The sequence below is a fragment of the Trichosurus vulpecula genome, chromosome 7 (assembly GCF_011100635.1).
Source record: "Trichosurus vulpecula isolate mTriVul1 chromosome 7, mTriVul1.pri, whole genome shotgun sequence".
Lineage (NCBI taxonomy): Eukaryota > Metazoa > Chordata > Mammalia > Diprotodontia > Phalangeridae > Trichosurus > Trichosurus vulpecula.
The window spans coordinates 207,693,150-207,719,403 of NC_050579.1; the positions used below are offsets into that span (position 1 = coordinate 207,693,150).

The 26,254-nt window shown below is 37.9% G+C and overlaps 1 protein-coding gene across 1 annotated transcript; it reads right to left on the minus strand.

Moving 5' to 3' along the window:
• Positions 1-332: 332 nt before the first annotated feature.
• SDHAF4 (succinate dehydrogenase complex assembly factor 4) lies at positions 333-25,413 on the minus strand. Its single transcript, XM_036765856.1, has 3 exons — positions 25,224-25,413; positions 10,793-10,939; positions 333-1,714 (listed from the first exon to the last, which is right to left on the minus strand). Exons 1-3 carry the CDS (start codon positions 25,303-25,305, stop codon positions 1,605-1,607), a joined length of 339 nt encoding a protein of 112 aa, XP_036621751.1. The 5' UTR covers positions 25,306-25,413; the 3' UTR covers positions 333-1,604.
• Positions 25,414-26,254: the final 841 nt, after the last annotated feature.

Sequence of the window (26,254 nt, forward strand, 5' to 3'; positions counted from 1 at the left end):
TATAGACATATTCTTGTCTTAAGTTCCATCCTAAAATGTCTCTATGACCCCCTGATGTCAAATTACATGTGTTTATAGAACTGAGGCCATGATTTTGCTGATTTTCTTTTTGCATATTGTCTCCAGTTACTTACTTACTGTTCCTCTCTACTGATATTCTTTCTATGTTGCATCTGCTACTCTCTAGGGCAGTACTTTCCAAATTTTATATGTAACACACACACACATTTTTATATGTGTGTGTGTGTGTGTGTGTGTGTGTGTATTTTTTAAAGTGGGGTGTTGCTTTTTATATATGTGCTTCCCCTTTTCACAAAACAATCTACACAAAATTTTTTCTTAGCTTGCATTTTATTCAAGTAAAATTAAGTATTTATCACAATTTTATAACAAAAAAAACAAAACTTACACATAAAGTAAAAGATAAAATATAAAATAATCAATGAACTGATTTCATTGTTAAAAGGTTAGGAACCCCCACCAGAGGGAAGGGCTGTGCTCATGGTCCAAATGCCAATTAACTGGCCTCCTCCAGTCCAATCTGCCATAAGAAGGGCTGGTAGGGAGCACTTAAGCAGCACTGGGGGATAAAAGTACCCAATCCCTCCCTCTGGTGTAAGGACCAGGTCCTTTCTCCACGTGACTACCTATTCCCTGCATGTCACCTATGTTAGGGCACACTGCCTCACCAATTATCCAGAATTTGATGCTAGTTCCACATGTCGATTTTGATTTGAACTTTTTTTCCAATTAAATAAAAGGATGTATTAACTCAAGAATTATATTTAAAAACATCCAATAATCTTGGTTACTGCTTCGACATTCCCTGACCCCACAGACAGAAGACTTGTCTCCTACCAATGTGGTACAGCCCGCAATTTGGAAAACAATACTGTTATTTCCCCAAGTATACCATATGCTCCTGAAGGCCAGGGACTAGGCCTCTTTTTCCTTTTGTTATTTCCCCCTCTCCCAATCTAGCACAGTGTCAGGTAAAGAGAAGGTATTCAATCAGGATTTGCTTAACTGAAATGCTGGTTATGCTATTGTTTGCTTGGCAAAACCTTTCTTTGCAGATGATAATGGCATAGTCTAATTTACTTGTTCAAATTATCACAAATTCTCAATTAGTGGAACTGAAAAGGATTATTTTGCATAAGTTACATAATTATTTCTTAAGATCTCAATTGTGGCGCTTCAAGTACTTGTTTCCAAATCTTTCAGCTAGAAAGACTAGAGACTAGACCCAGAAACATATATCTGGGGATTTATGACATTTTATGTTCCAGTAAGACCTTTTGAAACAATGAACCACTTTAGCCCCATAAAAAATTAAATTATAGAACTTATTATATAAGCAATTTTAATTTAACTGATAAATTAACAGGCAGTCCTGAACATCATCTCTTTATTTACAAATTTGTAATAACAAATGTGCTAATGCAGAAATACTTCCAAAACTTAATCTTTTTTGGACTGACATTCCCCAAATCGGATGATTTGTTAGTTAAAAAAAAAAGGAACACAAAGAAATTAAACATGTAGAACTTAAATTAAATATACTACATTCAGAGGAAGAGACCAGTCTGTCAAGAGCTGGACCACTAAAAATCCACACAACGTCCTTTTCGTTCCCAATCTCCATATCGAGTAGGTTCAGGGCCTTTGGGGCCACCCTTTTCCTTTGTAAGAGGATTGATATCACCTGGAAATTCTAAAGAAATAAAGAAAAGAAAAATATAAGCAAAGCTCAAAAGAGTTGGAAGAAATATAGAACTATAGCAATTCTTTAGGAAGGATGGGTGGGGAGGGAAGAGGGGAGAGAATTTGGAACTCAAAGTTTTAAAAGCAGATGTTCAAAAAAAAAGTTTTTGCGTACAACTGGGAAATAAGATACACAGGCAATGGGGTGTAGAAATTTATCTTGCCCTACAAGAAAGTAAGGGAAAAGGGGATGGGGGGAGTGGGGTGACAGAAGGGAGGGCTGACTGGGGAACAGGGCAATCGAAATATATGCCATCTTGGAGTGGGGGGGAGGGTAGAAATGGGGAGAAAATTGTAATTCAAACTCTTGTGAAAATCAATGCTGAAAACTAAAAATATTAAATAATTTTTTTTTAAAAAAGAGCAAATCTAAAGATGCTATCTCTTGAGAACTATCGCGGTTTCAAAACTACCATTGCAAGTCATATTTTAAAATTATTATAAACAATTATCTCTTCCTCCCACTGCCTCCAAATGAACAACAAAAAGATGAAAATTTAAACTCTCATAAAAATATAAAGTCAAGCAAAACAAATTTCCACATTGGCCACATCCAAAAATATAGTTCATTCTGCATTTTAAGTCCAGCACCTCTATGGTGGAATGTTTCATCTTTAGTCCTCTAAACCTGTGTAGTTCATCACTGCACTGATCAGCATTCTAATGTCTTTCAAAATTTTTTTTTCTTGTTCTTGTCATAGAAGTTGTTCCACTGGTTCTGCTCACTTTACTCTGTCTAGAACTGTCAATTTCATCATTTCATAACATTTCATAAATTCCCAATATAAGGATCCTTTCTTAGTTTCCAGTTTGCTCTTTCTTTGATCTCTTTGGGCTATGGACCTAAACAGAGGTAGTCTGCTCTAAGAGTTCATAAGCTTTTTCTGTGGAGATTAATAGCATTTTTCATGAGTCCTTTGGAATTATGGATCATTACTGGTCAGACTGGCTAAGTCTTTCAGTTGATAATCATAATAATATTGCTGTTATTGTGCACACTGTTCTCCTGGTTCTACTTACTTCTCTTTGTGCTCTTAGAGATCATTCTAGTCTAACTCCTCACTGCATGGATAATGGGACTTACCCAGCGTCATAAAGTAGTAAGTAGCAGAGCCAGAATTTAAATCCAGATATTCTAGCTGCAAATCCAACACTCTTTCCACTCTACCACAATGCCTCCTTCAGTGTAAAAGTTCATGTGGTTGGGTGTGTGTGTGTGTGTGTGTGTGTGTGTTACTGAGTACCCACTATGTGAAGATGCTGGAGCTCTGGTTAATCAAGATTTTTATCATGTTAAATTGGTCTCCCCTCTGCCTGATTTTCATTTGGGCATACGGCTCAATACTCTTAAATAGCTGGGGAATCAAACGCTATCATTCCTTTATTTAAAAAGAAAAAAAAGTCCGTCGATGTTTTTGTTTTTACATAGGTGATTTTTGGAAATCTTCACTCCCCCCAACCCCACCACTATACTGAATCTTCTTTTTAATAAAGAAAAAAATGAGCAAAGCACCTAATGGTGACAATCTCTGACAATGTAAACAATATTCTGCCCTAGTAGTATCTACCGCTGAAGGGTAGTGAAAAATGAGAAGGGTTATATGTATTGTACTTTGGCTTCTGTCTTCTCGAGGCCTAAGCTCAAGCTGATATTTAGAAAGGTTGGACCAATTCAGAATTCTATGAAATCTAATAATGTGCCTGTCTTCCCACAGACCCTACAACATTTCTACTTAAAATCTACTCTGTCAATTTACAAGGTATGAAGTGAAACCTCAAATGCTATTTTAATTTCTATTTATGATTCAGAGTATGCTTTCAAAATAATCACTTATAAATTTGTGCAAATTCCCTATATGTCTTAATTAGACATTTACCAGGGACAGTGGATACATTTTTTCCCACTTGACCCTTTCTCTTATGTCTTCAATGCTTTATATACTACTATTATTTACAATTACAGTAACATAACAAGGCAGACAAATACAGCACTAAACAAGTGAACTGGTATCCTCAAGTAGCTATGAACACCTACTCTTAACTCACTGAGCTGGCTCACTTTTCCCAACTTGCTTTACACTAGACAGCACACTAGATCTTAAACATAACCATTTATTTAGCAACAAAGTGAAAGAAATAATAGCATCACAATAAAAACATCCCAAGGTAAAGGCAGGAATCATGAATATATCGGAGCACACGCATAGATCTAGGTTCTCACTCTCTGTTTCTGTGGGACAGAATGGTCTTACATTTATAGAAACCTGGCAGGGAAGGTACATGAGTGAGAAAGACCCACGTGCCTGGGCTAACATATCTTTTAAAATTTTTATTTTTAGCCAAATTCTCTTCCTCCCCCAACCCCTACCCCCCCCCCCAAATTGAGAAGGTAAGAAATACCATACCTACCATACATATGAAGTCATACACAATATATTCCATATTAACTATGTTGCCAAAAAAATAAAGCAGAAAAATGCTTTAGTCTGCTCTAAGAGTTCATAAGCTTTCTCTGTGGAGATGAATAGCATTTTTTCATGAGTCCTTTGGAACTGTGGATCATTACTGGTCAGACTGGCTAAGTCTTTCTGCTGATAATCATAACAATATTGCTGTTACTGTGCACACTGTTCTCCTGTTTCTACTCACTTCTCTTTGCATCAGTTCATATAAGCCTCAGATTTTTTCTGAAACCATTCCTCTTGTCATTTCTTGTAGCACAATAGTATTCCATCACAATCATATACCACGACTTGTTCAACCACTCCCCAACTGATGGGCATCCCATTGGTTTCCAATTCTTTGCTACTACAAAGAGCTTCTATAAATATTTTTGTAGAAATAGGTCCTTTTTCTTCTATCTCTTTGTGGTACAGACATAATAGTGATTACTGTCAGGTCAAAAGGTATGTACCATTTTATACCCTTTGGGTATAGTTCCAAATTGTTCTCCAGAATGGTTGGACCAGTTCAGAGCTTCAACAGTGCATTAGTGAGCCTATTTTTCCACATCCCCTCCAGCTTATCATTTTCTTTTTTGTCATGTTAGCCAATACGATGGGTGTGAGATGGCACCTCAGAATTGTTTTAATTTGCATTACTGTAATTTCTAATGATTCATGCATTTTTCCTATTACTCCTGGTAGCTTTGATTTCTTCTGAACAGGGTTCATATCCTTTGATGGTTTATCAATTGGGGAATGGGTTTTATCTTTATAAGCTTGGTCAAGTTCCCTATATATTTGAGAAATGAGAACTTTATCAGGAAACTTGCTATACATCTCTCCGCAACACCCCACCCCCAGTATTCTGCTTTCCTTCTAATTTTGGTTGCACTGGTTTTGTTGTTGCAAGACCTTCCCATATCCATAGATCTGACAGGTAATATTTTCCATGCTCCCCTAATCTGCCTATGATATACACTTTATGTTTAAGTCTCACATCCATCCTGAGCTAAGCTTAGAATATGCCGAAAAATGTTGGTCTTTGCCTAGTTTAGGCTTTCCAATTTTTCCAGCAGTTTTTGTTGAAAAATGAGTGAATTCTTGCCCCAATGGCTAGGATCTTTGGTTTTATCAAACACCAAGTTACTTGGTCATTTAATTCTGTATATTGTGTGCCTAATCTATTCCTCTGACCAACTATTCTATTACTTATCTAGCACCAGACTGTTTTGACGATTACCACTCCGTAGTATAGTTTGAGATCTGGAACTGTTCTAACTCATAACTCTTTAACTAAAAATTTCAACATCCTCTTTCTGTCTCAAGTACTGGTCACAAAAGTTCCTTTACAAAGATAGCCTTTGTGTCGGATGAATGATTCTACTGACGAGTTGATTCACTCTGTGCTTGACTCACCAGGCACACGTCTCAAACCTGCTCATCTGCTGAGTGACTTCTCTGATTTTCTGCTTCTAAACTGATCCTCTGCTCGCTGAACTTACTAATCAGGAGAAAATGTAACATCCATTATTTCTAGTTGAGCTGATAAAGTTCTGAAATCTGTTATTTCGTCTCTTACTTTTCTGAGTTTAGATTCTAGGTCCTCTCAGCAAACAATCCACCTTTGTTTATAGTTAATGACCAAATTCTTATCTTCTAAGATTAGGAAAATTACATTTATTCCATAATCACAGAGAAGTTCTGGAATCCCTATTTTCCCAGTTATTAACCTAAATGTTCTTCAATTACTCAATTTCTCATATACAAGTCACTGAAGAACATCGTGTTCTGTATAGTGATCAGTGTACTCTGTACTCTACACTGCCACTTCTAGATAATTGTTCCATTACTAAAACCCTCCTCTTCTGAAATTCATGTTCATCAATTTATAACAGCTCAGGTTTTTATAGTACATAACATTTAAATGAATAACTTGTTTAGGACTCCTGAGTCAGACTCAACTTCAGTAACTGCTTCACTGAGAATTCTGACCAGATCTCCTATGCACCACAGACAAAGACCCCCCTTTATACTAAGCTGAATCCCAGAAAGCCTAGGACACCAAGAAGATGTGAACCAATGTACATAAAATATGAAACCTTCATACAAAAGTAAAAAGCTTATTATGTCACTGTGAAAGTTTACACATTGATTTATTCATTCACTTATGTCCTACAAGGATAGGGACTGGACCTGTGATTTAACTGATATAGGGAACTCCTGAATAAGGGAACTACTAATACAGAATGGTAGCTTCTCTGTTTAGAGAGCTGCCTAAGGTACTGACAGATTAAGTGATTTGCTCAGTTACACACTTGAACTTGGGTTTTCATGGCTCTGGGGTCAACTCCCCATCCACTATACACACTACCTCTCTCTTGTTCTATATTGTCAGCAAACTGCTTCCTGTAACCTTTGTTGTTCATAGAAGTACTCCTAAATCTCCCTGTCTTAATTGAAACCTGACTTTCCTCAGATATGACCATCTTCCATAAAACCTTCTTCAGTGCAATCTCCTCTTTCTTCCATTCTCCCTACACTCGCATGGCAAGTATAGTGTTTGGCATAGTTCTTGCTCCCTACTGCCACTTCCAGATTACTGTTCCAACACTATTACTCTCCTCTTCTGAAACCCACGTTCACCACTTTACACCAGTTTTTCCAAATCTTGTTAGCATCTACAATCTACTTCTCCCCACTCCTATTCAACCTATGTTTGCTCTAATCTGTACCTCTCCTCTGGTCCCTTCATACTTCTAATTTCATCTAGTCTGTTATAATCCATCTGGCTTTGTCTCCTTACACAAGGTCAGCAATTTAAAAACATATATCCTTTCTAGTACCCTAAAATTCCTTACTTCCTATCCAATGGGAAGTTTGTTTATACTATTCTTAAGGAATTTTACACATATTGCTTTGTATGAGAAAAAAATTATTCTTCCCTATAGTAGAGAGAGGAAGTCAAAAGATCTGGGTTCGAATCTCAGTTCTACCACTTACTAGATTTATGACCCTGGACAAGTCATCTTATAGCTCTAAGCCTCAGTTTCTTCACTTGTAAAATGGGGACAGTACATGTACTACCTAATAGGGTTGTTCTGAGGAAAACCTAAAATCACTGTATCAATGCAAATCCTTCTTAAAGATGAGTATCTCTTACCTCCCCTATTAGGAGAAAAACTCCTAGATAGCAGAAGCAGTGTTTTATTCATCTCTGCAACACCACATTGCCTCACCATTTTCTGGTAGTGAGCAACAAATGAAGGAATCTTAGACATATTAATTAAAGACTATACACATTTGTGGAAAGGAGGGTAGGGAACTTAACATCTTATTATTTTGGGTACAGATTAGGTTATCTAAGAGTTACATAATTTGCCTGCCATTTCCCAAGAACTTCTGAAAATGTCTCCCCAACTTTTTTTTTTTTAAAGAGGGAGAGAAATGATTCAGCCTAGCTTGGTTAATACATTATGTTAACGGATCCTGAAGGAACTCAATTTAGATAGTTATCCCTTAACAAAGTAACAGGTATCTTCCAAACACTCAACTGTTTTTTAGAATTGCCTCTAGGTTTCCCATCTCCTAATCACAGAATCAAACAATTTTAAAGCTGGTCGGAATGTTCTACTTTGCTTTTGAAATGCTTATGCCTTCTCTGAACTTAACTGCCTCACACATATGTGTTTAGCCTTCTACTGGCACAGCCATACTTTGAACCTCATGATTTGGAACTGCTGCACCTGTAATGTCTTCTTATGTGTTACCATGATTTAAAGCAGACCTCATTTTTATGTAGCGTCCACAGTATGACCACCCCTAGCTCTACCAGTTACTAATTCATTTCCTTATTTAATTTCTCATTTTGGCTTCTAATGAAAACAAAGGGTATGTTTTTATAGTTCCCCCTAAATCACTAAAATTGCAATATTTTCTCAATCAATTAGCTCTCACCTCCCCCATCCCTGTTATTATTTATCAAATACCCTAAAATCTCTTACACTTAAACACCAAGGTTACTGGTGATACAATTTATTAACAGTATAACAACAAAACAAACCTAAATAATTATTTACAATGATACAATGTATCAGCTGTGAGGCAGATCACAAAGTCATCACCACCACACTTGCTGATTTCTCAGCTGTGGAAACACAGTCCCATCATTTACTTCTCTCTGGATGGTAATTAAGCTTTCTTCTCAAGAATTCTCTTCATGTTTCTTTGCAAGAAGAATTATACATCAGCTCTCTAATAATAATAGCTAATAACTAGCATTTATATAATGTTTGCTATGTGATAGGAACTATGCTAATAGTTCTCCTTAGAGACTCCTCATATAATGCCAGTTAAAGTATAAATGTCCAAGATTCCACTGCTTCTTAAAGATACAGTATCTGGTCTCTGCAGGAGAAGTTGTCGAATATGATGCTGCATATGTACTTGTGTTGCTTTCCTCTCCCTCGACAGACTACAAACTCTTTAACACTATGTCTTATATTCTTTCTTACCTTTTCTTGGCTCTTAGAAGTATTTGTTTATACTTTTATATAAAGTAAGTAGTGTTTTTGAAAATAATTATTTGGTAATATGTGATAAATATGCTCATTAACTGATTCAACTCTTGAATTTTGCTATTCCCTATCTGTATCATATTTTGGGGAGAAACACCCTCTAGCTGAGATAACTCCTTTACTGAGTTTTAGCTTGTGATAACTGGGTGGTGACTGTCTCTGGGAAATACTTTAAATGAAAGGTACTTTGGGAATCATCAGCTATTATCCTTCAAAATATGAGTATAGAAAAATGTTCAGAAGAATTTCCTAGTTCCTTTATGTCATATGCAGGCAACCAAAAATTCTCTTTGGCAACACAAGCACAGAAGCTCTATCTACGTCAGTTCTGAAAGCCCTGACCCAGAGAAGAAGACACAAATTCATCTATGAGGATAGCAAGGGAAAGTTCCCTTACAACGTATCACTGTAGGAGAGAACTCTTCAAAACACATTTTTATATCTGTTACTGCTTTGCAATAAATTCTCTCAGCAAACGCAGATCATCGAGTGTCACATAACTTTCTAATTGAAGGGACATATGTATATATATATATATATATATATATATACACACACACACACACACACACATACATACATATACACACACACACATACATATACACATACACACATATACATATATATATATACACATATATATACATACACACACACACATATATAGACAAAATACCTCCAGGGGGGACAGGAGCTAATAAGAACACACTTAAGCTCTGTGGGGCTACCCTCTCCTAACAAATACCTATGCCCTGAGGCTCTCATCCTTCCTGATGATGGTTGGAACTATCATTTCATGGTTAGTGTGCCTTTATAGTATGAAATGAATGGGTATTTGGTCCTTCAAGTCACAGGCATTCTGGAATCCTAGAACATTTCCGTGTTGTCACCTGGAAAAACTGACACAAGCATGGTGAAAGTCAAAAGACTTTTAATAAGTATTCTTTCAAAGTTTACTGACATGGTGACTGACCTGCTTAACAGACTGAAAATTTGTGGGTGCTATATTCCTAAAGTAAACAAATTAAACACTAAGTAATGCAAAATTACAAAACTGGAAGGGCACCAGAGGGAGGTCCTTATATCATGATCAGCATTTTTTTTTTTAACATCTGGGACAGTATCAACATATAAAGAAATTGCCTATCAGAATTCAGACCAAGGAGTTTCTATCTAAAGGCCCAGAATTATTTGTGTTGTCAGAATGCTGCCTTTGTGTTGAGATAGATAAACCAAAACTGGAGTCTGGTAAACTTTTTTGTTGTTCTGAGAACTCTGTCACAAAGCAAACTTCATTTTGATGATGACGTATTTTACCACAATTTTCAACTCTCCTCTAGACCTACTAAATTTTTTTGTGCTGCTACTACATTGCAGTGATTCATACTCCAGAAATATCTGATTATTATCCCAACTGTGTCATGAAAAGGTAGACTGGCTCCTGTACAAACTGCCAAAGAAATAAAAGTTTGTTTAAAGATGTCCCACTCCCCTTATAGTATTCTCATTATCAGGTAACTGTATACAAGATCATAATAACTATGGAGTTGCTTGCTAGACTGATGAGTTAGCACTGGGGAAAAAGTAATTATATACTACTTGAGAAGGCTGATGGTGAAGATGATCCTTTATTAGTTTATTAAAGTTTGACAATCCATATATTGATTTGACAACTGCCTTCAACTTATTCTCACCTTTGAAATAATTCCTTCAATGGGCCAAAAAATTTTTTTGGTTGTACTTCTGATTTTATTGGTATGGAAAACTGTTTAGTGAGAAAGCTCTCTATTATAATGCAGATCACTACCTGCTCTCCAACTTACACTTGGTACTCTACTGTGCCTGGGGCACTAATAGATTAAGTAGTTTGTGTCACACAGCTAATATGTGATAGAGGATGCCCATCTATTTCCTATACCATACTACCTCTCAAAAAATGTAAATTTTTTATTATATGTGTGTGCGCATATGTATGTATACACATGTATAAATTTTTATTATACTCACTTTCTAGGGGCTCCTGTTCTAAATTGGAATCTTCTGGAGTATCAAACCGTCCTTGTGGTAACTTGGGCTTCTTAAGTGTTTGCTTGCTTGGTTCAGACTGTCCTTGACTAGAATTCGCTCTCCTCAAAGAACTACTCAGAAAGAATCCTATGAAAGTGGACAAATGTAAAGATAAGAAACAAGTCATTTTATTTTTTCCAAATGAAATCAAAGAATATACAAAACAAGAAAAAATCTTAAAAACGCCCTGAGAAGCGTGGGTAGCTCAGTCGGTAGAGCATCAGACTTTGGGGCAGCTAGGTGGCGCAGTGAGTAGAGCACCAGCCCTGGAGTCAGAAGGACCTGAGTTCAAATCCAGCCTCAAACACTTGACCCACTTACTAGCTATGTGATTTTGGGCAAGTCACTTAACCCCAGCTGCCCTGCTTTCCCCCCTCCAAAAAAAAAAAAGCCCTGAACTCCCGTAAAAAAAATAGCAAAAGGTTTTTAAAATAAGAAAAAACTAGAAACAAAGTGGGTGCCCATCAATTGAAAATTATCTAAATCTCCTGCGATATATAGAAGCAATGGATTATTATCCCAGTGCAAAAAAAGGACCAATATGCACAATTCCGAGAAAGATGGGAAAACTTTTACATAGCTGGGTGGCAATGGGAATAGAGTGCTAAACTTAAATTCAGGAACACCTCAGTTCAATTTTTACTTCAGACATTTAGCTGTGTGACCCTGGGCGAATCTCTTAACCTCTCTCAACTTAAGACTCCTCATGTGTAAAAGAAGACAATAATAGCATCCAACTCACAATGTTACTGTGAGGACCAAATAAGATCATTTATATAAAGCACTTTGCAAACCTTAAAGGTTGAGAAATGATGGCTAATATAGGATCACAGATCTAGAGCTGGAAAAAGCCTCAAAGTAAATTTAGTCTAGCTCTCATTTCATAGAGAAAACTTGGGCCTAGGAAGATCATGACTTGCCCAAGGATATGCGAGCAATAAGCATGAGAGGTAGGTTTTGGTTTCTGACTTGAAAATCAGTGCTCTTTCCACTGCACTCTACTGTATCCTTGCACTAGATGAATTTATGCAGAGTAAAGAAAGCAGAACCAGAAGAATAATATACACAATGATGTAAAACAACACTAAAGGAATCTGAACTCTGAGTAATTGTAACCACCAGTCTCAGGATTGAAAATAGATTACAAAATGGATTGACCTTCTTTTGGTTTAGAGATATGGATTACTAGTTGGAGGCAGCTAGGTGCTTAGACTGAGGGAGACCTGAATCTGAATCCTGCTTGGGCACTTACTACCTGTGCAACCTGTCTGCTTCAGTTTCCTTGAGCCTAAAATGGGGATAATAACCTCTCAGCGTCACTTCCAGCACAATGCCTGGCACAGAGAAGGCATTTAATGAATGTTTGTTTCTTTCTTTCAATATCTTGGCTCATTTGTTTGCTTTCTCATAGCTGAGAGGGGTGGGGGTGTGTGTGTGTGTGTGTGTGTGAGAGAGAGAGAGAGAGAGAGAGAGAGAGAGAGAGAGAGAGAATATAAGCTGTCCATAGAAATGTTTTAGGTAAATTCAATGACATCTGTAAAATTGAAGAAATTCATGGAAAAACTAAATTCCAGACTAGCCATTCTGAACCTTTTGGTTGTAGCACCCATTTGTACTCACAAATGGATTCTCAAAATGGCTTCTGCAATTCAATCTGTAGTGAAATGTTGTTTTGGTTGAAGTATACGAGGAAAATCTGGCCTCCCACAGATATGTAGTTGGAAAAGGGAAGAGTATTTTAATAGCCTTTACATATATGTATTCTTTTTTAATACTAAATCAAAACTTGACAAGTAGTATTTCTTAAGCTTAGCCGCAATGTGGAGTATGAAAGCCCATCAATCAACACTGTATGCTGTTATATAAAAATCTAAGAGTCTATCTTGCACTCTGAATGACTCTCATGCATTATTTTATAACATCGTGTATGGTCATTTGCAAAATATTGGTTTACTAAGTTATGCAGCCTTCCCCAATGTTAAAATTACTAGATAATATCAAAATACAACATTCATTGATATGACCATTTCATCAAAAAAGTCTGTCAAACACAGCAGCAAATACAAGTCTTACAAAATTTTGATTTTCAACTGAAAGTATGAATCTTACTTGAAGTGACAGGTTCACTTTGTTCACTTTCAAGAAAATATCTACTAAATACATGCAGTTTCCAAATAACCTTAGTTTCTCAATTGTTCTTTCAAGTAAAAATGTTATTTAAAGAAAAAAGCAGGTAGTATAGCTAGAGATTCAAACAGACACACAAATACTTTTCATTGAGACAACTACAACTGTTTTATTTGTACTTTCCATTTCATCATAAAGAATATTAAAAAGTTGTGTGCTTGGGATGGATATTTAATAAAATTAATAATTTTTACTGATTCATCAAGGATTAACAACTATCTTAAATAAACTGGCATTTTTGTTTTTTACTATTAGTAAACGGCAATGAAAAATACAAAGACTACCAGGACAGTTCAGTGCCAGCAGTTTTACCCAACACTGCTTTTGGACCTTCAGTGCAAATGTCAAGAGTTGTTTCTGAATAATGAGATCCAAAACAATTACTCAATACTTTTAATATTTCAGCACCACTTGTCATTAGCAAGCAGCCATTTCCAGGGCCTTACTGCATACAAAAAATAAATGCAAAGTAATTGGAGGCAACAGCATTAGCAGTTGGGGGATTCCAGGAATTCCTCAGGTAGAAGGTGGTGTCTGAACTGAGTTTTGATGAAAGCTAGGGGATTATCAAGAGTAATAAGGAAAGAGACAGTGCATTCCAGGTATCAGAGATAGTGCAAAGGCAGGAAAACAGGGGATGGAGTATCACATGTGAGGAGTATCAAGAATGCCAATAGAGACCTCCTCAAAAGACTGTTTTTCTTGACACTTCTCTTTTTAGTTACTACCCACTTTCTTCTCCATTGCATCCCCTTTTCTCATTCATCCATTTTTCCCCCAAGATCATCCCAAGATAATTGACTCATGCCTGTGCCCTCTATGTAGAGTCTGTTTCTTCAGTCATTTTTCAGTCCTGACTCTTCATGACCCCATTTGGGGTTTTCTTGGCAAAGATACTGGAGTGGTTTGCCATTTCCTTCTCCAGCTCACTCTCCTAATAATGATAAAGTCCTTAAGAGTTACACGTATCATCTTCCCATACAAGAATGTAAAGAGTTTATCCTTAAGTCCCTCATGATTTCTCTTTCATGTTTACCTTTTTATGCTTCTCTTAAGTATTTTATCTGAATGTCAAATTTTCTATTCAGGTCTGGTCTTTTCATTATGAATGCTTTAAAAGTCCTTTATTTTATTAAATGTTCATTCTCTTCTTTTTTTTTTCCTTTTTTTGGAGGGGGGGAAGGGCAGGGCAATTGGGGTTAAGTGACTTGCCCAAGGTCACACAGCTAGGCAGTATGTCAAGTGTCTGAAGCCGTATTTGAACTCAGGTCCTTCTGACTCCAGGGTCCGTGCTCTACTCACTGCGCCACCTAGCTACCCCCTGTAAATGCCCATTCTCTCCACACACCCTATGCCCCCAAATGATTATACTCAAGTTTTACTGGGTAGATTACTCTTGGTTGTAATCTTAACTCTTTTGCTTTCCAGAATATCATATTCCAAGCCTTCCACTGCATTAATACAGTAGCTGCTGAATTCTGTGTGATCTTGACTGTGACTCCTCAATATTTGTATGGTTTCTTTCTGGTTGTTTGCAATATTTTCTCCTTGGCTTGGCAAGGGCTGGAATTTGGCTATTATTTCCTGGGAGTTTTCATTTTGGGATCTCTTTTAGGAGGTGACAGGTGGATTCTTTCAATTTATATTTCACCCTCTGATTCTAAGTTATCAGGACACTTTTCCTTTGTAATTGCCTGAAAAATGATGTCTAGGCTCTTGTCTTGGTCATGACTTTCAGGTAGTCCATTAATCCCTAAATTATCTCTCTTCAATCTATTCTCCTGGTCAATTGTTTTTCTAATGAGATATTTCACATTTTTTTCATTCCTTTGACTTTGATTGTTTCTTGATGTCTCAAGGAATCATTAGCTTCTACTTGCCCAATTCTAATTTTTGAGTAATTCTGTGGCCTTCTGAACCTCTTTTTTTCCATTCGGCCAATTCTGCTTTTTAAGTTCTTCAGTGAATTTTTGTGCCTTTTATCATTTGGTCAATTCTGTTTTTTTTTTTTTTAAAGAGTTACTTTCTTCAATCTTTTTTGGGCCTCTCTTACCAAGCTGTTAATTTTCTCACACTATTCTCATTTCTTAATTTTTGCTCTACTAATCTTATCTCTTTAGTTCTTCCAGAAATTCTTGTTGAGCTTGTGTCCAAATTGCATTTCTTTCCTTTGAGGCTTTGCTTATAAGTTGTTTTTACACTGTTGTCTTTTTCTGTGTTTATATCTTGATCTTCCCTGTCATCAGAGTAGATTTTATGGTCAGGTTCTTTTTCTGTTGTTTGCTCATTTCCCCAGACTATTTTTTGCCCTTGAGCTTTATATTAAAGTCAGGCTCTACTCACCTAGGGACAGGGAAGCATTGTCCAAAGCTTCAGGCTTTTTTGGGTGTTGCTTTCAGAGCTGGTTCTGGGGGATCTGTAAGTTTTCAATGTTTCCAAGGTAGTGTTATCCAGAGAGGCGCAGTCACTGCTCTCCTGGTCTGTGCTGTGGTGTTTACCCAGAAAGCGCCTCTGCTCTCCAACAGTCACAGGTGCTAGTGTTTTTCTCTACCCTTGAACTATGACCAAGTGCCCTACAGCTGCAAGCACTAGTGCTCCTCTCTGCCCAGAATCTCAACTGGTAACTGCAATGGAATTACCAAACAACACCTGGTCCTGCACCCAGTGTCAACACAGGGTTCCCAGGTCCGACTAATTGTTCAATCCCCTTATCATCTCTGCGTTGGAAGTTCCCAAAGCTGTTATTGCAGCCACTTCCAAGGCCAATAAGTCCCCATTCCAGTTGTCACAGACCCCTTTTTCAGATTTCCTAGTTGTCCTGGGCTGCAAAAAATGCCTCACCCCAAGCTTCTGAGGTCTATGCCACTTCAGAATTTGATTTGACTCATTTGGAGGGAAATGTTAGTAGCGTTTGGCTAGGCTGCTGCCTCTACTGCACCGTCGTGGCTCCACTCTAATTTTATATTTTTTGATAAACTTATTACTTAATATTGTGAATACAGCTATCTGTGTGTGTTATTGGCCTGAGAGACTGACTATACTGGGTAAACTTTATATCTCTTGAAGCATCTAACTTAGTGGATACTTAATAAAAGACAATTAAGACTGAGACCAGTATCTCCTTTCTCTTTAATGTAGGACTTGAAAATTACGTTAACTGAAATAGCAATGCTAGATACAGCATCATTTATTTTATATGCCAATTTGGATACTCCAATATGCTGCCTTAGATTAGGAAGACATTTTCTGACAATGTGTATGGTTTTAGTCAACAAATGCCTGTCCATGAATGCTCTGAGAACCTCCTAAAGTAGAAACAGCTTGATGGAAATAAATGGTAGAGGACAATTCCAACATGGTCAGGTATTGCTGAGTTGTGTCCAACTCTTTGTGAGCCCATTTGGAGTTTTCTTGGCAAAGATACTGGAGTGGTTTGCCATTTCCTTCTCTAGCTCATTTTACAGACAAGGAAACTTAGGCAAACAGGGTTAAGTGACTTGCCCAGGGTAACACTGCTATTAAGTGTCTGAGGTCAGATTTGAACTCAGGAAGATAAGGCTTTCTGACTCCTGGCCCAGCACCCTATCCACTGTGCCACTTAACTGTCATGGTCAGTAACTTCCCTCTCATACTTTCTTCACGTAAAGATGAGGGGTTCTTGGGATCAGTGAACTTAAAATTTTTTTTGATATTGTATTTTCATATACTTGACTTCCTTGGTAATTTAATGTATTAAAAATATTCAGAGAAAGAGTGAATAGGCTTCATTCACCAGACTGTCAAAGAGTTCCATATAATCACAAATTATGTTGTATTTTTATTTATTTTGTTAAAACATTTCCCAATTACATTTTAATCTGTTTCCCAAGTTCTGCAGGCTGAGTTTGACTCCTTTGTTCCAGAGAAAGCAGACTTTACTGGCAGTCCCAAAAAAAGAGAGATGAGAAATGAAGAGAGGAAAATAGTTAAGAAAAGAGGTAGTGGAAAATAAATGGCTACTTCCCTCAAGCCTTTTAGTCTCAGATTAAGGGGGTTCTGGTATCTCTAAAGGACTATGAAGCAAGTCAGCACCAACACAAGGGTCAGCATCACAGATGACATAACTTTCTCCTTTCTCAAATCCTCCCCTTTTGCAGTTCAGGCTCCAGAAATTATGTTCCCCAATTTTACTGATTGGATAACAATAACTACTACATTCAGGTTACACAAATTAACACTCTGCCAAAGGCCCCCAAACCTACAAGAAACTCATATATCTTGGATAGTTGAATTGATAAAATTATAAAAGATAAAAGTATAGGATAATATTTCTTTAGTCTACAAGTGGACTGCCAAAGGATTTCAGGAGGCTCTTGAAAAATGTAGGGTCGCCACTGCACACTCTCCTGTTTATCATGTGACCTGCAGCAACCAACCATCACTGATCTAGTCTAACCTCTCTGCTGCCTGAAGGAGTTTGGCATATTTTAATTTTGGCCTTTACCTACTGCCAAGTTATGCAGGTCTGGTCTACATGTTCATATCAAATGTATTATATTTAAGACATTTATCAGCTGGTGGGAATTTTGGAAGCTAAGAAAGATGAAATAGTACATACGGAGATATATATATATCTACATATATATATATATACATATTATATATACACACACACACATATATATGCATATCTTCAGTTAAAATTTTTTTCATTCTGGTGACAGAGATATTCTAGCTCTAAATTCATGTTTAAGTCTCAGAGTATTAAGTACATATTCTGCCATTAATTATTTTATTTATAAAACAGCAGCTAGTAGTAACACAGATAATAAAACATTAAGTTAAAAATGCAGTAATCGTAAACAGTATAATCTTTTAGAGCAATAGAGTATTTTATTCCTTAACTCTCAAAGTAGGAAAATACAGCCCTTTGATCTATTTCACACCTGGACTCTCTCCAGAGCTTCTTTCCTCATCTTCCACACTGCCACCCCAAGAAACCTTCATGCTGGAGCACTCCCTTCCACATTGGTGAATTTCTCCTTGAGGCTACCATTTTAGGAAGATTCTCAGTCATGCTTCATCTCACTTATGACTCAATTTTCTCAGAAACCCTTCTCTTTCAGAAATCTTCACTTTATCCCACAACTTCTATGGGTACTGTTCCTCTACACCTCCTTCAAGCTTTCTAGTGACTTTGTGTATATGTGCTATTGTCTCCTCGTATTAGATGATGCCTGCCTCTTAAAAGTTCTCTCTCTCTCTTTCTCGGGCCCACTCTCACATACAGTGGAAAAAGCTGGTCTGTCATTTAACCTCTCTGAGCCTCAGCATTCCCATATGAAAAATAGATTCAGAGCCAGAAGGGCCTTTGGAGGTTATTTAGCCTAATACCTTCATTTTACAGATGAGGAAATTGAGGCCCACAGAGGTTAGTAAGAGGTTAAGTAACTTAACCATAGTCACATGAAAAGTGGCAGAGCTACAACTTGAATCAGGGTTCTCTGATTCTACATCCAATGTATTTTCACTAAACCAGAAAAATACTGTGAAAACCCTAAGGTATTACATTATAAATGAGCATTATTATTCATCAATAATCAATCCTTTCCTTGATAAACCTTTAAGTATGCATTTGACTGGATGTTTTTCTGGGTAACTGAACTATTCATATTCATGCAGTCCAAGTCATATGATTTGCACCAATATTTATCTGATCTTAAAAATAAGTTTAATTTTCACTCTTTTTATAATGTTAAATCCCAATTAGCAAGAAAAGATCATTTGCCACAAAAATCTGTCTAAAATTCAGTTTACTACAGTTTTATGAAACATTCAAATATCTTATCTGTTAAGTCATGTTAGTTTAGTATAAGAGATACATAAAAGGAAATTTGAGCACTTGCAAATTATATTCTAAATTTGAACAGATTTTATATTAAGTGCCCTGGCTAATTGGTTTTAAATTTTTTTTTTTTGCAGGGGGGAGGGCAGGGCAATTGGGGTTTAGGGACTTGCCCAAGGTCACACAGCTGGTAAATGTGTCAAGTGTCTGAGGCCATATTTGAACTCAGGTCCTCCTGACTCCAGGGCTGGTGCTCTACTTACTGTACCACCCAGCTACCCCACTACATTTGATTACTAATTAAATTTGTTTTTATTGTGCATTAAATAACTCATCTTGAAACAGAAAATTCTACAAGTACCTATCTAAATGGCTATGCCCTATCACTATGAGGTCAGTGTTTACTCATGTGGAATCAGTAGTATTTGTTTTAGGTTTGGTAAAACTTGTCTAAAAGAAATCTGAAGTGTCTGGTATGTGTATTCATCTACAACATGTTATATAACTTCACCATGTGTCTCTTCACTTACGAGATAATCAAAAAGTCCTTGAGCATGGATTTGAAAAGATGTTCAATTACAAAATTTCAATAGGCAGACTTTTCTAAAACTATACATTTTCCAAGCATTTCTTCAAAGCTAATAAACACTGAGCAAAAACGTGAGGCAAGCCAAATGTTCTGTTTTTGTTTTCTTTTCTTTTTTAAAAAATTATAAGTTTATTTTTTATTTTTAGTTTACAACAATCAGTTCCACAAGTTTTGGGGTTCCAAAATTTCTCTCCCTCCCCCTCTTCCCCAAGACAGTATGTAGTCCAATGTTATACCTTCATATTGAACTTATTTACATAATAGAATCATAACCAATGGAATGAATCATGAGAAAGAAGAAATGAAACCAAAAAAGAAGGAAAAACAAAAAGAGAGCAAAAAGTTTGCCTCAATGTGCATTCAGACTCCATAATTCTTTCTCTGGATGTGCATAGCTTTTTCCATCATAAGTCTTTTGGAGCTGTCTTTCAACCTTGTATTGATGAGAGGAGCCAAGTCTATCAGTTAGTCCTTACAGATACCGTGTGTCTGTAATCGTGTATAATGTTCTTCTGGTTCTGCTCCCCTCACTCGGCATCAGTTCAGTCTTTCCAGGTTATAACGAAGTCCGTCTGCTCCTCATTTCTTACAGCACAATAGTATTCCATTACATTCATATACCACAACTTGTTCAGCCATTCCCCAGTTGATGGGCATCCCCTTGATTTCTGATTTTTTGTCACCACAAAAAGAGCTGCTATTTATATTTTTGTACATACTGGTCCACTCCCAGTTGTGTGATCCCTTTAGGAGACAGCCCTAGAAGTGGTATTGCTGGGTCAAAGGCATAGTTCCAAATTGCTCTACAGAATGGCTGGGTCACTTCACAACTCCACCAACAATGTAACAATGTTCCAATTTTCCCACATCCTCTTCAGCATTTATCATTTTCCTGTTTTGTCATGTTAGCCAATCTGACAGGAGAGATGTGGTACCTAAGAGTTGTTTTGATTTGCACTTCTCTAATCAATAGTGATTTAGGGCATTTTTTCATATGACTATAGCTATCTTTAATTTCTTCCTCTGAAAACTGAGACAAGCCAAATGTTAAGTGAGTGATATCCATTTTAAATCACAATGGCCTTTTCTCTACTCTCATTCTTCTAGGCTTTTCTTCAGCATCACTCCTCCAATCTCTTTTCAGGTCACCAGTCTCTCTGGACTCTTGCAAAATTCTATAACTTGTCCATTGCCTCTTAGTCTGGTTCCTCTTTCCCTTACCCCTAAGAGATAAGTTTCCACCAACAGTCACCTCCCAGCCTTATTACTCTTTCTTTTGTACTCTTACTCCCTTACCAATGTCATCTCTCCCACCACCCTGCTCTCATTTTCAATTATTCCCTCTGTGTGAATGACTCTCCAATCTCTAACATTTACAGCCCTAATCTACATCTGATGATAGCACTTCAAATGCAATATATAAAAAATGAAACTCATCTTCAATCCTCTCAATTTTCCAAGCGGTATGGATGCCCCCAGTTACTCAGGGTCAAATCCTGAGTCATCTCAGACAACTCAATTCAATGCAAAGCAATGCAACAAGCATTTATTAACTACTATGTGAAGGGGATTGTCGCAGGTAGTTGGAACACAAAGACAAAAAAGTGATTACCAAGTCAAGTAGCTTACATTCTACTTGCCTCTGACATTTCAATATTTAATCACTTGCCAAGTCCTTTTGATGTTTCCACATTTGTTCCATTGCCTTTGCTTAAGAACTGGAAACTGAGGGGATCCCATCAGTTGAGGAATGGCAGAACAGGTTGTAGTATATGATTGTGATGGCATGCTATTATACTATAAGAAATGATGAGGGATATGGGAAGACTTATATGAACTGGTATAAAGTGAAAAGAACAGCACCAGGAGAACACTTTACACAGTAACACCAATATTGTAACTATGATCAACTGTGAAAGACTTTGTTACTTTAATCAATACAATGATACAATTCCCAAGGACTCATAATGAAAACTGCTATGCGCTCCCAAAGAAAGAACTGATAAACTAAGGACTGATGGAAAAATATTTTTCACTTTGTTTTTCTTGCCTTTTTCCCCGTTGGCAACATGGCTACTATAGAAATATGTTTTGAATGATTTCACATATATAATGGGTATCATTATTACTTACCTTCTCAATGGGTGGGGCAGCAGCTGAAGGAAGAGAATATGGAACTCAAAATACAAAAAAAGAATGCTTAAAACTATTTTAAAACATTTTTTAAATGCCTTTGCTTTATTTGGCCTCAAGGCTCAGGTTAAATCAAAAATCTAGAATGAAGAATTTCTAAAAAAAAAACCTGGTACTCAGAAAGCTGATACAATCAAGAGCTTTATCATGTGGTACAGCAAGCAGGTAAAAAAAAAAGCACACACATACAACCTACATAACACTATAAACAGAGGCTCCAGATGCAAAAAACTCCAGGACAAGGGTTAGGGACATGTATGGGGAAGAAACACACTCAAAGTTGGGGTTCAGGTGGAAAAGTTATATACCCTCAGTACATAACAGGTAATTGGTTCCAGATGTGAGAGGGTGCTCCAAATCAGACCCAAATGTGGTAGAAAAGTTCTCAAGGTCACTTATCTACACCAGGCTTGAATAAGCAGGGGAAATTTCCTTCACTTGCAGCCAGAGTTTCACCCAACCAAAAATCTGTAAGTCTTATCTGCTTGTCACAGAGTTAACAGTAGAAAAGCACCACTTAACCTAAGTGACTCCATACTGGAGTCCTATCATTATAACTATAATACCAAACAACAACTAGAACATCAAACAATGTAAAGTTTACAATTACTAAATCTTCCTTTCTATATCTACTGTCATCACCCTAATTGAAGGCTTCATTATTTCTCTTAAAGACATATTAGCTTGCTAATTGATCTCTCTGCATCACCTTTTCCCTCTCCAATACAATCTCAACACTACTGCCAAAGTAAATCTTTCTAATACGCAGGTTTGATCCTGTTATCCTGTTCCAAGACCTTCACTGCTTCCCCACTACCTACAAGATGCAATATTACTATCTTATTCTGGTATTCAAAGTTGTTCACAATATGGTTCCAATTTACTTTTCTTTCCAACTTTTTTTATGCTACTCCCTTTCAGACAAACTAGACAGACAGTTCTTGGGTCTTATGCACAGATCAACACAGAACAAAGACCCTCTACATTTCTGCCCTATGAAATTCTTTTCTTCTTTTAATTACTAGTAAAAGTGATCCCTTCCTACCCTCTTATTAATCTCTGACCTCTCTTGTATATTTATCACATTCTAATGTGTGTGTGTGTGTATACATCCCTTCCTGAAAGCTCCTTAAAGGCAGGATCTATGTGATTTTTAATTTTCCTATGCCCATGTGAGATCCTTGCCTAATGACCAAATAAGTCATATGACAGCCAAAAAAGCTTAAAAAAATTTGGGCAGCATTAAGAGAAGCAAAGCACCTAGGAATAAAATGGTGATCATCTCACTATACCCTACTCCTCATACTACATCTGGAATAGAGTACTGTCTTCATTTCTGGGCACTACATTTTAGGCAGGGCACTGATAAACTGGACAGTGTCCAAGGGAGAGGAATCATGATGTTTAACGGCCTCAAGGCCATGGCATATGAGGACAGTGCAGAAATTGAGGATGTTTAGCCTGGAGAGAAAAAAGATTTAGTATATAACTGTCTTCCAAGTATTTGAGGGCTTATCATGTGGAAGGAGGATGGTCCCCAGAAAACAGAATGAGAAGATACAGAGACTTAGGCTTAATAAAAGAAAAAGTTTACTTACAGATATACAAATAGAATGGGCTGCCTCAGGAAGCAGCAGGTTCCTACTCAGTTAATATACATTTATTAAGCACCTACTATGTGCCAAGCACTGTGCGAAGCACTTAACAGGGGTGTGGAACCTACATCCCTAAGGCCACATGTGGCTCTCTAGGTCCTCAAGTGCAGCCCTCTGACCGAATCCAAACTTCACAGAACAAAACCCTTTAATAAAAGGATTTGTTCTGTAAAACTTGGATTCAGTCAAAAGGCCACATGTGGCCTGGAGGATGCAGGTTTCCCACCCCTGCTGACTAAGACTTCACTTGAGGTGAACAAGAAAAGGATGGATATTATTTGTCATTCAAAATGCAGAATGAGATATATATTTCTGGGACTTGGACAATGTAGATTTGTTGCAAGAGATTTGGGGGGGCAGTTACTTTTTTTTCAATTGCAGTTAGGGTGGGGAGAGAAATGTTTTGTTGACTGAACAAAATTAATTTTTTAAAAGATACTGTCTGGTATGTTGTAGAGGGAATCCTTTTAAGGTAAGACTTTGGACTAGATGGCTTCCTTTCTAAATAACAGAAATATTTGCTTTAAAGAGAATTAGAAGGAGCTGGACATGGTGAACAGCTCATGGGTTCAGTTTTGGTTATAATGAACCTAAGGTAACAAAAGGACATTGAGGTGGAGAAATCCTTTGGGAACCTGGCAACGAAAGAGTACAAAAACATTAAGCCTGTATATTTAGATTTAAGGATCACTTGGAACAGAGATGATAATTCAATCCACAGAAGCTGAGCACAAAAGAGAAAAAGAAGAGGGCTCAAGACAGAACCGTAGGAGACACCCGTGCAATCACGAGATGAAAGCCAAGTAGCCTTTGAAAAATTGTAAGATGAAACGACAACCAAGAGAACAGCATCACAGAAACGAAGGAAAGGGTGTCCAGGAGAGGGGATGGTCAATTGTGAAAGGTGAAACCGGATGTACGTTGAGAAAAAGCTATCAGATGTAGCCTTTAATGCCAGGGTATAACGGGACGTTCAGCCTTTATTCCAGGGGGTTCTAATGGGAGAGACAACATGCAAAAAACGGTAAATACAGGATGGATGCAGTGTAAATAAGAGTAATCTCGGAAAGAAAGTACTAGCATGGGTGAAGCAGGCGTGAGATTGGAGCTGAGTCTTGAAGAGCCAGAGTAAAGCAGGCATATGTCATATACTTAAAATATGGGTTACTGTTGCTTCCCCCCTCCCCATGCATAAAGGGGTGTAAGTAGGGGTAGCTAGGTGAACCTGGAGTCAGGAAGGTCTGCGTTCAAATCCGACCTCAGACACTCCCTCAGCAAGTCGCTTAACTCCTATTTGCCTCAGTTTCCCATCTGTAAATTGGGGGGATACTCTGGTGAAAGAAATGGCAAACCACTCCCGCCTCTCTGCCAAGAACACCCCATGGGGTTCATGTAGAACTGAACAGTGCAGAACCACTGAAAGACAGAAAGAAAGGGCAGCTTTTTCCTTCAATGTGAACGCGTTTAGCTTCACTAGTCCACGGGGTACGAGGGTAGTGAGGGGCCAGAACCGGCCAGGCCCGCCAGCGCAATCGGCTTCCCTCCCCCAACGTCTGCGCGGATTAACGGAGGCGCAAGGTGCCATCTTTAGGCCGAGGTCCAGCCAGAAACTGGACGGAGAGTAAAGGAAAGAAATTAGAGTCGGTCAGAATTCGGGGCCCCAGGAAGCGAGCAAAATAGCTCAGAGCCCCGAACACTAGGGAAGAAGGGGGAACGAAAAAAGGAAAAGGGGAGCGGGCGAGGAAAGAGGCCCCGCCTGCGCGTGCGCATACGCGCAGCCAAGGGCTCAGCTTCCGAAACGCCCTCACACCCGAGAGCCTGAGAGAGCCGGGAACCAGCTGCTCCCACCGCCCTCGGCCGACCCCAGGCCCGGCCGCACACCTCTCCCTGCCCTTGGCGGGGACCATTCAGAATGCTCCTTACTTGTCATCACCGGGGCCCACGAGGCGCTAGAATAAGGACCCAGAATGAACAGCCTGGCGAGCACAGCCCCATCCGCGGCCATGGCGAGGTCGCGAAGGCCACCTGCCGACCCCCAGCAGTCACTTTTTGGGCCCGGTGGCCGCTCCCCCTACGGCCTGGGGGCGGCCGCACGCAGCGCGTGGGTGGAGCCGGAAGAGGCGTTCCCGGGCCGCCCAACCACCAAATGTAGCCACGCCCCCGTTACACTGCCCGAGCACAAGTCAAACACATTTAAAAAGCGCTTACTATGTGCCGCGGCTACGATTTGGAATGTCAGACGTCTATAAAAAAAATGCTTAATTCAGATTTCCCCGTCTATATCCGAACTCCTTATTCTGAAAAGATTGTTTTTAGTTGTGCAAAACCTTTTAATTTTTGCATAATCAAATTCATCTTTTTTTTTGTAAGTCGAGTCTAGTTAAGACCTTTTAACCCCTCATCTCCACATTTATGAGAAACATAATATTACATTCTCGAATTTCATTAAAGATGTGATTTAAAAATATTTAGAGCTCTAATTTATTATGATATATGATATAAGATTCTGGTCTACTACGAAATTTTTTTTTGGTCAAACTGCCATCCAGTTTTCTGAGCAGTTTATTTAGAATAATTCATTTCTTCCATAGTTTTATGTTTTTTGTTTATTAAATACTAGGCTACCCTGTGTATTTGGTTTTAAATTGTGTTTATCTCATCTATCATAATGATTTATTTTTCTTTTTATCCAGTACCACATAGTTTTGATAGTTATCACTTTAACAAATATTTTGAGATCTGACAGCTCTGTTCTTCATTTTCTTCATTATTTCCCCCTTTATTCTTCACTTTTGTTCTTTTTATTGATGAATTTTTTATTTTTTATTTTTTGAGGGGGGAAGGCAAGGCAATTGGGGCTAAATGACTTGCCCAAGGTCACACAGCTAGTGAGAGTGTCAAGTGTCTGAGGTCAGATTTGAACTCAGGTCCTCCTGACCCCAGGGCCGGCGCTC